Raw genomic sequence first — 12,995 nt, 5'->3', positions numbered from 1 at the left:
ACCGTTTCAAATTGCCCCAGATGTTTTGGTTCCAAGAGTGAAAAACAAAGGAAAAATGCCATCGAAGGAGTGTTTCATTTTCCTTGGCATCGGAAACTACTCTAAACCATTCCCGAGTCCTCCCCCCTGTACAAATAAGCAACAGAAAACAGGTGTCTTTGATTTATGAAACCATACCATGAAAAACTGCCAAGTGCAGGAAGGAGAGGGGGAGAGAGGCAGGCTGTGTCCACCACTGGAAGCAGCCCATTAATAAGGACGTTGCTGCGGAATGCAGTTTTCTAAAACATGACGTGGCTCTCGGTCAAGAGGGAGAATGCGACTGGTTTAACAGCCAGAAACGCAGCCTTACTGTCCTACCCTTCTGGGGTGCTATTTTTTGCTTTCTTTTTTACATTTTGTAACCTATTTTCTGAAATGACTAATTGCTCTCCTCAAAGAGCTGTGTGAAATGTGGATGAGGTTGTGGAGGGGTTTCAAATGTCCAGCATGTAATATATAATGGACTTTTTTTTTTTTTGCTATCAAAATAAACTGTTCCAATTACGAAAAGGCTTTTTTTACAGAAGACAAATGTCCAGCACTACAGTATGGACCCGCTTGGGATTAGTACTCCATTCTGTCAAGTGGAAGAGAGTTTTTTCCATATCCTGTTTAAAAAAAAAAAAAACAGCACACACGCCCCAATAAAAGAAACGCTCACCCCGGGGCCAAAAGGAACTGAGATCTAGTGATGTCAGAACAGCATTCAAGGCTGAATGAGAAACACATAATGACTGCCTTGTGAATTAGGCAAGCTTAGTCTAGATTGATTTAGTAAAGTGATTGGTCCCAAATGCACAGCATTGTGGCTGAATAAAAGCAAATCCCTGGCGATTCGACTCCACTGACCTGCTTCTTCCTGAGTTTGGAGATCTGCTGCTCCACCATGGTGATCTCGCGGTCCACTCTGTCCATGTTCTGGATCAGTTCCTCCTTGGAGAAGCGGGCCGGTACCAGGTCCAGCTCCCCCTCCAGCTGGGCAGGGCTTACCGGGGAGACTGGCTCGAGTTTACCAATCCCACCGCCCCGCTCCTGAGGGAAGAAAGAAACGGCGTGTTACCAAGGGGCAAAGCGAGGGTAGTGCTCAAATCTGGAGATTGAGAGCAAGACGTACCAACATAGAACACTCATGCAGTCAAGCAGGTAAACGTGTATATTACATCTAACAGTCATTGTATATATTTTTTTAAATCCTTTGGTTTCCACCAAATTAAAAGGCACTCTTCCCACTCCCAGAGGGCTGTATTTCAGCGACTCACTCCAGATGGACTCTTGTCAAACTAACATGAGCCGACAACAGGTGGGCCCTTCCGTTTGGTTAACCCTGAAAGCCTCCCTCTCAGGACCCCTTCTCTCTACACTAGTTATCACAGAACGCCTCGCCCGCCCCTACTCCTCACTGTCAAGGACTCCAACACTTTCTCTGTGTCTGGGGGCCAGCTGTTGAACTCCAGGGACCTGTGCCTCAGCCAGGCTAATCATTCATTTACTATTTATTTACCCACGGAAATACTACAGACAGCGGAGGTTAAGCGAGTTGCTGTAAGTGCAAGAGCTTGCTTGCCCTGTGCCCATACTATGAGAGGGGACGTCGTGGAAGGTCGTAGGTCAAGGTACAATAGCAAAGGTCACAAAGCCCTTGTCAAAAACCACATAAAATCAGAACTTACAATGTGCGGTTTTTCTTTTTAGTAATTGTAAATTGTTATGTAAGAGAAGCCATTTGAGGCTGTATCATAATCCTAATGAGTCACTCCAGATTTTAATTATACACATCCTTGAAGTCACAGTTCATATTAAAACCTGAAATGGGCTTAAACTGCTGAGCAATTGAGAGTCTGATCAGTGACACTTAAATGTGACAACATTTAATATCAAGCCTGTAGACTGTGAGTGGTTACATAAACTGGTACTGCATATTTCAGGTTTAATCGTGTATTAAAACTTGTGTACTGTAGTTTGTAAACATGAAACAGGATTACAGTTTTATTCAGGGGCATGATTTAAAATGCCAAAGCCTCAAGTTCTTCTTTAACTACACTAACCTAGTTAACATGGACTGCTGCCCGGAGCAAAGAAAGAGAAGATGGGGGATTGCCAAGGATACAAGCACATGTCAGACCGTTCTTCCAGGAAGTTTCCAAAGGACATTCAGACCTTTAGCCATAATTATTCTAGCTTACCATTTCCACAAGCACTGCAGGATGCCTTTCATGTCACATATTTAGCTTGTAATTGTAAATGCATGAAATGAAAATCAATCCCACTGATCTGTCGGGCAGAGACTTATAGCTCGATAAACTTGAACTGAACAGGTCAAGTTACTGTGTTCAAGCCAATGTGCTTTCAGTGCTGTAGTCTTACCTGTACGTGAGTGAATACAGAAATCACAACACACATTCAACAATTAATTCAAACCAGAGCAAGAAGCTCAAAAATGTATATTTTCAGCCTTTTTTAACAGTGCTTTTGCCTCGCTCTTGATATTTTTCTAGTCATTATTGATTTTGTTTACTTCTGTTGGTGGTTTGCTTTTCAAGCAAATAGAAAGGTTTACAGAGTTTATTCCCCCCCTACTGTGCATACAAACTGAAAAACAGTAAAGATTTCTGAGAACAATCTAACGTGCTAAGCTGAGGGAACATTAAGCCACTTTGTGGCTTGGAACTTGGTTTCAGGCATCTGTATGGCACACCAGGGGAGACTTCGGGTTTGATACAGCAAAGTTGCCTCAAATTAGGTCTCCCGGACTTCTGAAACTAGGTTTCAAGTAGTTCCTGAACAAGTGGCTTCATGTTCCCTCAGCTTTACATACAGTACTGTGCGTGGAAATGTAGAATTCCCTAATGAAGGAGAAAGCAGCAATGTTTCTTTAAAAACAGGCTTCGCTCTACAAAGGAAATGTATTGACACATTATAATCTTGTCTAGGCGGGAATATATTTGACTCCCTTTGTTCAAGGATATCCTCACTGGTCTGGCAAACTGTTTTTTGAAGATGGCTTTTCTGTTGTCTCCGACTCCCTTTTCTGAAAGTCATTTTATTCAAGTATGAACTAACAGTGATTTTCCTTTACTGTAACTTAAAACACAGAAACTTTAGGGTTTTTAGAAAAAAACATTTTCAATGACCAAATAAGGAAAGATGCATTATTTATGCCTAGCTTTATTACCAAAGCCAGCATACTCTTCAGAGTTTATACACAATATGAGAATGTCTTCCTCTGATAAAGTATGTGGGTGTCTGCTTCTCTTGTATACTAAATTGTCTGCATGTTTCTCAGCTCTTTAGAAGCAGATGGATCACTGCCATGCAAGTATTTTGCTCTTGGATGATGAAAGGTCTGGACCGTGCATCATTTTCAGTCCTTATAAGGTTGGTACAAAGCAATTTCTGTTTCAATACTGGGTAATACATTTAGCATTTGCTTGCTCTGAAATCCGGATTTGTATTTCATTTTTTAAAATAATTTCCTCGCTTTATCGCCCTGCCTTAAACAGATAAATCGTACATGTGCCAAGTTGTGGATCTGGGCTGGAGACCCACAATGAGTTTAGAGCTGCATTGGCCTCTTGCACAGTTAGGGAGGAAAGTCAAGGCTAGTTCACCTCAGCAATCCCTTCTGGTATGTCGCCCGAATCCAGGCAGACCTCCCAAGCTGTGGCCTGTTAATCGTCCAGAATGGGCGAGTGGGTTGAAGCGGTGAAATTGGCTACACCGGTCACAACGAGGGTGAAATTTAGGAAATAAATTGGCATGATGCAAACAGCTGCTGGCTCACTACCCATTCTTGGCGACACATGTACATTGCAACATTCACTTTGCCTTAGAAGAATTTCAGAATAAATAAATCACTCCCAATTGATGACTGAAGGTACTGAATCAATATTGCAGCCATTTAAGGTATGGGGATCCTTAGTATTTCATTTAGCAGCTATAAAGCCCTTCACCTCTTATTGATTTTCGTCAGGCAGCAGGAATGACCCGATAGCATACAACCTTTACTGATCTTGTCCACAAAGTCATTTGAATACTGCTTTGCGTTTGCAAGGTTTTTGTTACACAGGACTATGAATCAACCTATCAGCTATAGCGAGATCGTTGTCAAGCCTCATCTGGGGGGAGCAGACTTCAAACTGAACTACAACCTGGAACTTCTCCACCTGTGCTTGCTAAATTGGCAGGTGCTGAACTTACAAAGCTCAAGCATTAAAGGGACCATGCCACCCAATCAACACAGGAGTTTAAACATGGTACACTGCAGGTACAATACCATGTACACATACAATAGCCTTTGCAGAAATATGAGGGTAGTTCAGATATGCTGGAGCATCAAGATTTTATGAGAGGTACCACACAACAGGGATGATAATGAAACTCCCTCTGTATTGCATTACCAGTCCAGGTAACTCACTTGAGTTTCACAGATCAGTCACAAAGTGGAGCTCTAATGAAACAGTGCAAACTGTTGCACTGTGTGGGAGTCTTGCTGTATTCTATTACAGTCAGGCACTGTGCAGTGTTCACCTTTACTCCCTGCAGTGTAAATGCTCAGGAAGTGCAGTGTGAATTGGAGGGAAGTGCTTGTGTAAACAGGACTGTTTTTCCTGTAACACTTGATTCCTCACAGCCCCAATAAATCAAGGATTTCTGCAAATCCAGCATCTGCCAGGCACAGTTTCATGAAGGTCATAAATCTCAAGTGGCTTCGTGCACCAGACTCAGCATCTGGTATCAAGCCCTGGTGCTTCCTGGCTGTTTTTGGGAGCTCAGACGAAGTGAAAACAAGCCCTGAGCCTTCATACACACAATCTGGGACTCATTTTGAAGGCTGGGGTTGGCTTCAGCAGTCTGAAAAATAACACTGACTGCCTGTCTGTTAACAGCTGCTCAATACCAGAAACATTACCTGCACATGCTCAGTTTTGTCAAAAAAAAAAAATGTTTTTGAATTCCAGGCCCAATAAGGAGCCTTCCCCAGGGCCACTATTTGTAAAGTGCTAAACACAAGGTAAGATACAAGTTATTTAACTTTCCTACAGCATGGTAGTAACCAAGAATAAATCTGGCATATTTAGGAACTTTTAGTCTACAGCTCTAAAACACTAGACCACGCGTTCTCTGGCAGTATAGTTATACTGTAGATTCGTGTTATAAGCTGTGTTCTTTTGGTAAGGAATATTGTGAAGGATATTTCATTTTGCCTTATTAAGCAGTGTTGAAAATACTCAACCACATAAAGGTGAACAGCCCAGTTTAACGGAGAAGCAACATCAAAATAAGATATGAAATATGAAAAAATAAGACATGAAACAGGTGTACAGTCATCGGAGGAACTGATTATGGCTTCATTTGTTTACCTTACAAAATGAATAAGTCATGCCTTATTACAAAGGGCCCAAATATGCCCCTAACTGTGCATGGCTGGAATTGCAGACACGTTTTGGTTTATGTTATATGTGGAGTGTATAGGAGTGTCAAGCAGGTTTGATGGGACTTCATGAATGTTCTGGTCTCACTTACTTCTCTGTGACAATGTATTACACAGAGCAGAGAAAACGTGACACATAGAGGTCATAGAAGCAATGCTGTGAATACTACTGTGAATACACATCCAAACACGCTTAGATTTTTGCACAAACCCCCATGAGGACACACCATAAAGTGCATGCAAAGTGTTCATTAGGAAACAAACACGACGTGAACTGTAATGCCTTATAAGAGACTACACCCAGTGTTCCACCAGAGACTCAATAGCAAAGTAGACCTTTTATGCAGGAATCGCGTCTGTGTCGGGATTTTTGTACTGCCTCTGCAAAACAGCCCCCTTCGAGAGAAATGCTTGCAGGCTTCCTTGATTTCCAGCAGATGGCAATGTGTGTGTCCACGCAGTACTGCATCTGGTGAACTGTTCTAACAAACATGGAGAGGTATGCAATGTGTCTCCTTCACAGAGGGATTATATTCCATCCAAACATTTTCACTTGGTAAAAGGAGTCAGATTTGAATTTGTATTTTATTTTATTTTATTTTTTTCTACCAAGCTAGAGTTAGCAAGCTCAGTCCTCCTTCAGGATTCACACTGCATGCATTACACATCCTCAGTGGTAAAGGTAACCCCTAATGTGCGGCATGTCAGAACAAGTGGCCTGAGAAACACAATCACCAACGTGATTTGATTACTTTTCCAATACGACTGCCTCAATGTCAACACACCACTGCTTCAAGCAGGCTTCTATTTTAACCCTCTCCAGGCTCAGTCTGCTGCTGAGCTGTTACAATCACCAACACCACAACCTTAAAAGGGGAAGTGCCTTTAGCCACAGTATCAAACCTGAAATCTATCCAGTCTCAACAAACTGTAAAGCTAGATTAGGGCTTCTCAGTGAAATGAGACTGGTCTTCTCAACCTATCCCCCAGCGGACATTAGTTTAACCCACCTCGATTTGGCACGATTGCCAGTCTTTTCTCGAGATGCCTTGGACTTGAATGACTGGAGGTGTTCCGGTCAGGACTGAGGAGCGCTTATCAAGGTCTGAGGGGGAAACACTAATCTGTGTAGTGGTTGAAAAAAGTTCTCTTTAAGTTCCATGTCAGACTTAAGGCACAATGCTTCTCTTGCTGTGTTTTAACAGCCCCAAATCTACCCTGCTTCTTAGCACACAGCTAGTGGAATACTCCCTGACATTCGCTTCAGGATGGCTACTCATGGAAAATATCTTCTCATTTTGTTGCGTGATGGGGTGCCGGGCATCACGATACAGTTAAAAGGACATATTGTAGCTATTCACAGCTCAGAAGCACAAGAGGAATAAACTTCTGGGTCACTTTATCAGGCAAAACCTGCACGATGAAGACTGCAGTTTAGAAGGCCCGATTTCTGTAAGAAAAGGGGCTACAGCAGGGAATGCCTGAAGCTCGATTTCAACAGTAAGGGCGGAATAAACTATTAAACTCATCAGGCCAACCCATCCACTGAACTGACAACCCTGGTGTTTCTTTACATCTATCCTCTTGACAGTCATAAATGAGAAAGCACAGTACCATTCATCAATGCTTGTCCACTTTGCTCTGACCTTCACTGATTCACACATCAACAGACCGTCAACAAGTATTTCTTCTTTACCTAAATGGTTTCGATTTTTACCTTGGTGAGTACATGACCATAGGATTATCAATACCATTCAGTGATGCATTTACTGGAGCAACCTGAGATTGCTGTCTCACCATTAGGATGTCTAGGGTGATACTGGTACAGAAGTCTCCTAGGTGTTAAATACACAGATACTATATATTTGGTTCTAGAAGTAAGACTTTTATTATTCAAAAAACTGTATACAGCAGTGCAGATCTTTTAATAGAAACATGAACATGCCTATTAACATAGTTTTTAAAGAAGCAAGCACTGGTTGTACACAGATCAAATTAATTTGAAGTGTATTCAGTCCTCCCGGCATTCTGCTCAACCTAAAGGGGGATTTCTTAAGGAAGCTGTATCGCAATTACATCGAAAAACAGAAGTGCAAAACCATGCTAAAACATAACCTCATTTTAACCCAGAGGAAGGAAGTGTGCAATGTTTGAGGCTCTGCAGTTACTAGAGTGTTGTTTGATATGTCGACGGTCAAGAATAATGAAGAAACCGGCACTTTGTTTTTATTTATTACAGGGGGAAGGACATTTCACACGAATTCACGATTCAATCAAAGCACAGAGGTGTTTGCTGTGCTTGGAATCCCGTCTGCATGAAAACGCTCTTGTTAAGGTGATGTGTAAACTCATTAGTATGAGTGGCCATAAAAATTCAGACCCTATCCTCATGCTTTAAAAACTCACTGGATGAAGCGAGATAAGCTGTCAGTGACAATCAATCCAGGTCAAATAGAAATACATCGCTTTGCGACACAGGCGGGGGCAACAACCACCATAAAACATATCAGAAGACAGACCTGGGTTCTGGGAAAGTTTGGATCCAGGCAAACTCCAGCTCCTTGCATGGAATTAACTCTGCAACGCAATTAATTACCCATAACCTGTATTAGAAACAAACACTGACAATTACAGGTAAAGCAAAACCTGGGCCACTGACTGTCAAATCTTGAAAAAAAGAGACACTTCTTCACACAGAGAGTGGTGTGGCTACGAAATGGGTTACCTAGTCATGAGGCAGAATCTCTTGGATCCTTTAAGACTCAACTTGACCGGACAATCTTAGTGTTTCTTATGTATACTCACACATCTCTCGTCATAGCATGAAATACAGTATTAGAGCTATGTAAATCACAATGGCCTACAGTTTATTTGACATGTCAACGAACAGAAGCACAGTTTACTCCATATATCCCCAGACATTCATAACGTATGCTAAAAAATGTCATCAGAATTAGATAAGCTGTTCTCTATAGTGTATGCCTACAGAATGTGTGTGATATACAATACTGTACATCTATGTATATACAGTACTTCTACATCCCCAGTGGGAGAAAGTACCCTACTGTGAATGGGGGAACGGCTGCATCTAGATTTGGAGGGGTGTCTTTAGAAACCATCAAGCTGCACTGTGGGTAGAATAATGAATCTAATTGGATTGGGAGGGCAAAAAACAAGAAACCTAGGACACTGGGCCCTATTCACAAAGCTTTCACACACGCATGGGTTAGTTAAAGACTGTTATGAATAAACAGTGGAGAACAGTTTCATGAATATCAAACACTAAAACTTTGAAATGACCTCGGGAGTTCTGCCTGTTTGCAAGTTTGAAAAGAACAGGGGGGAAAAAAATAAAAAATAAAAAAACAAACTGAAGAGCTCTCTGAAGATTTTGGGCAACCGTATCTGGAAACACACACGCAAAAACAACGTAACCAAATGAGCAGTTTGATAACGTCAGCTAAAAAACACAGCGCAATCTTATCCTTTCCTACGCAGAGCAACCCTTTGAAAAAACACAAGCCACTGCCTGCACTTTAAAGGCTGTAACCTTTATATCAATACACAAGAGCCATTAGATAGCAGCGATCTGTGGAGAGCGTAGGAATGTTAACAGCCTGCGGTACACTTTTAATAATGTAATGTACCCATTGTAGGATTATAGAAGACACTGCCTCTCTCATATTATCTTATGTCACCCTCACTTAAGTCAAGCAACTAGTTTCAAGATGTTTCTCGTGATCATTTAGATAAAATAAATATACCAGTAAGGCCTTGAAGTACAGTATGTCAAAGAGTCTACATCATGTGTAATTGTACAGAGGCTGGCTACCACACACTCCACAAGTCTTAATCGCTGTGTAAAATAGCCAGGATCGTTTGCAGCTGTGGTACAGTACAGAGCTTTTAACATCATCACGCAGACAGAATGCATTGTAAAACACTGCCCCTTACAAACTTCCCCCTCTAATCTCAGCGATCGGCTGCAGCAAGTCTAGGAGAATCAGGTCAAGGTGCCAATGTAACAGGGCAGAGACCAACACGAACCGGAAACTAAAGATTAAAGACATATTTTAGCTGCTTAAAAGGCTGTATGAATCTTTCAACCCGCTGCAAAATGTTTTTTTGTAGTTTATTACCTTTGTGTTGTTCTACCAGTATGTTGTTATCACACCACACGCTTAATGTAATAAAAAGGTCGTGAGACATCATAGTATAGACACAATATCATTGAGATGTGTGAAGTAATGCACTTATAACAATGCCTGCCCCACGATATTAACCCCGGTGATGACTGACAGTGGTTTACATATTTTACAGTTTATCAATGAACATGTCAACTTGTTTCTCAGATATTTACTCCACAGGCAAAAAATAACAATTCCAAAAATTGTAATAACTCCCTTTAAAAAGGATGAAAGACATTTCTTAACCTAAAGAGCACACAGCCTGAAGTAAACAAGAAAAGGTGAGCGTTACACCCAGCATCTCTGTCAGTCAGTGGTTGCGCAAATAATTCACAACTATGACCTGCTGGCTCCCAGACATCAGCTCAAACCACTAGGCCTCTGTAATTCCCAAGCGCCACTCTGAGGCCACCTGTTAGATGTTTATGATGTGCTAATTAACTGCGTTCAAGATTCCTTACTGAATGCATTGTTATTAGGGAATAAATGTGACGTACATGGGTTTTTTTTCAGTATTTTATAGGAACTAAATTGTTACCAAATGTTTTAAGAAATGCAATGTTTTCCTTTGTGCAAGATTTCCCTCCTTCAGCGATTTTTCTTTTGGTTCGAACTAAAGTAATCTGGAAGAACGTCCCTTATTGAAGTTATTGAAGTGTAAATTAAAATTAAATTGAAAAACACACAACACACACAGTATAACACTCAGAAGTATAATTACAATGCTTACTTCATTTTCCATGAGGGAATACAATCCCGAATCCCACCAGTGCAGCACTATCCCTAACAAGCTAATGACTCTGCTTTATATCACAGGCTACCAACTGCACAAGCTGACTACGAGCAAGCAATTAACAAGATGGCATGGCTTCTGCAAGACACAGAAACACAATAATACATTAAATGACCACTAGGGGCATGCCTTTCAGTTTCAGGGGGGGCAGAAATTTCACTCACACAACCTTAAGTTGTCATTTAAAGAAAATTCTGAAATTTATCTTTGAGGAGTCTTTTCAGAAACAGTTCACCTGGGTAAAATAAGGGTACTAGTTAGTAAATAATACGGATTGCACTGATGAGCACAGCAGTGGTCTCTCAGAGACGCCTTTCCCATTGGCAGGGACCCGTTGAGGGAAACCAAATGATTGTTTTGTTTTCTTAGAAAAAACGCCCACCCAACCCTAACTGCCTGCTCCTTACCATGCCATCCCCGTTTCCTGGTCCAAACCCGTTCTGATAAGGTACATCAATGAGTGACTCGTTTATTAACCCAGGACACACAGGAGCAGAGCTGTGGATCCACTGAAACTAAATGCCGTGCTGCTGCTGTAATAGCTGTGTATGGTTTAGAAGCTTTCTTCTGCACATACAGTTTCTACATGCACAGTACAACATTGTACCACATTTGCACACAGGCATTTACCATTGTGGATTATCTACAGTATGGTTTAGTTTATAAATGTCTGGTACTATTTTTGTATGTTTTTATATATATTCTTTTATTGCTGCTGCTTACCGCAAAGATACTTCTGTAACCTACCCCCCACCCCCCATTGTTTTAATAATGTATTTGAAGTAACATACTACACAACTGACACAGTGAATAAATACTAATGAATAATAATCCGTGGCAAACACTCCATTATTTATAAATCAAACTGCAGTCTAAATTGTTTATGAGACTAACAGGAACCCAAGTCTTCCAAACCATTTTTTGGAGGCAAGGGGGCGTTGCAGAACTACATTTAGGGAGCTGAGAAAAACACGACAGACTGGCGCAAATCACAAGTGCGTACCCAGCATAGCCCACAGATATACCGCTAGAACAGACCCTTACTGCACTGCTCCAGGATCCAAGTGACAGAAATATAATCCATGCGCTACTGCAACCCACTTATCCTCTGTTCCTGCTGTCAAGCCAATCATCTGTTTTCACCAAGCTACTGTACCCTGGAGGACCCAGCCTAGGAAGTAGACTGCTTTCTCTGAAATGCTTGTGAACAATCTGGGGGAGCGAATTCCAGGAGAACGGAGCCAAGGAGGACTTAAAAAGACGCTGTTGTCCTGACATTTGGAAAAAAAGGCTGTCAGATCCAGAGGAACCCGGCAACTGAAAGCACGTTATGCAATTCTAAACCGCGTTACTGCCGCCGGATTGCTCCGGGACACGGGCTGCGGCTGCTGCTGCTCCCCTGTCTTGTTGCTATGGTTGCTAAGTAACGTGGGAAAGCCAGGACAGAGATGTCGCTATTGAAACTGCTTTTTTAGTTAGCTTATTGTGCATACTGTCACTATTTCACTATTAAACCACTGTACTCTGTCTCCCTGATGGTCTACTACATCATCAAGCATCCCACAACCCTGCTTTTTATTTATAATCTAATGGATAATCTGAATGGAGTGGTCTCCTGCTTTATTGTTTTAAAACCACTCTGTATCAAAGCACATTACACTGTACTTATTGAACAATATTTTGTACACTGTAGGTTTTATCCTCTCAAGACCACTGCCAAGGTATTTGACCTATAAAGACCAAGGGACAGTCCACACTGCAAAAGCACAATCCTGCACAATTTAGCATGCAGTCTCTGTATGGATGTGGCCCAGAAATGAATAATACTGGGTGGTTACTGGGATTACAGGGAACAACTGAAATCCATAATTACAGGTTCAAAAATCAGAGTGGTTTCTTCAGACCCAGACAGAAAAGTCGATCAGGACTAAACCTACAAGCCCCTCTTCTTTCACCTGTTACTGCAACATGTTCTCTAATAGTGTTTAACCAGTGCTTGGTACAGTAAAGGTTTAACGGTGAAACATGCCAGCGATTTTGTGTGTAGAGAGATCCCAGGAGCCCAGTGCTGAGGCAGAAAAGGTTTTTTTCATAAAGCAGTTAAAAATGAAAACATTTAGCTGGGCCCCTGGTGTTGGATCACTCAATTTGGGATTGAACGTTTCGCTGCTGCTATAGTCCTGGCCAACCCGGCCAGGTGCCAGGACCCATCCACTTCCCTGACAGTCCTACTAATTGCTGCCTGACACCGCCCACTGGAAACTCACTGGAAAGATTAACCCCGGCAACAGATGTGCACTCACATAACAAAGCTGTGTGAAAGAATCCAGGGAACCAAAATATCCTCGGTCATAAACCAGCAGGACCCCCTGGAACCTTCCCACAAAGAGGTTTCCACTAGACAACCAGCAGTGACCCTGTGTGTGGAACACTAAGGGCATTCTGACATTGCCAAAGGGAATCAAGCAAACAACCAACAATCTGACCCTCGGGTACTGTATGACAGACAGCATACCGTGTGCAACGATAACTAAACAGCTGG

At 41.9% G+C, this 12,995-nt stretch overlaps 1 protein-coding gene across 8 annotated transcripts in view; it reads right to left on the bottom strand.

Moving 5' to 3' along the window:
- The window catches only part of LOC121297194 (nuclear receptor corepressor 2-like), a 127,817-nt gene that overhangs the window by 71,822 nt on the left and 43,000 nt on the right, over positions 1-12,995 (bottom strand). For all 8 annotated transcript variants that reach the window (XM_041223320.1, XM_041223326.1, XM_041223327.1 and 5 more), the window contains exon 5: positions 892-1,074. In XM_041223320.1, the coding sequence (XP_041079254.1) occupies positions 892-1,074 (183 nt within the window). The remainder of the gene's footprint in view (positions 1-891; positions 1,075-12,995) is intronic.

This window comes from Polyodon spathula, chromosome 22 (genome assembly GCF_017654505.1).
Source record: "Polyodon spathula isolate WHYD16114869_AA chromosome 22, ASM1765450v1, whole genome shotgun sequence".
Lineage (NCBI taxonomy): Eukaryota > Metazoa > Chordata > Actinopteri > Acipenseriformes > Polyodontidae > Polyodon > Polyodon spathula.
This window is presented reverse-complemented; position numbering and strand designations above follow the sequence as displayed.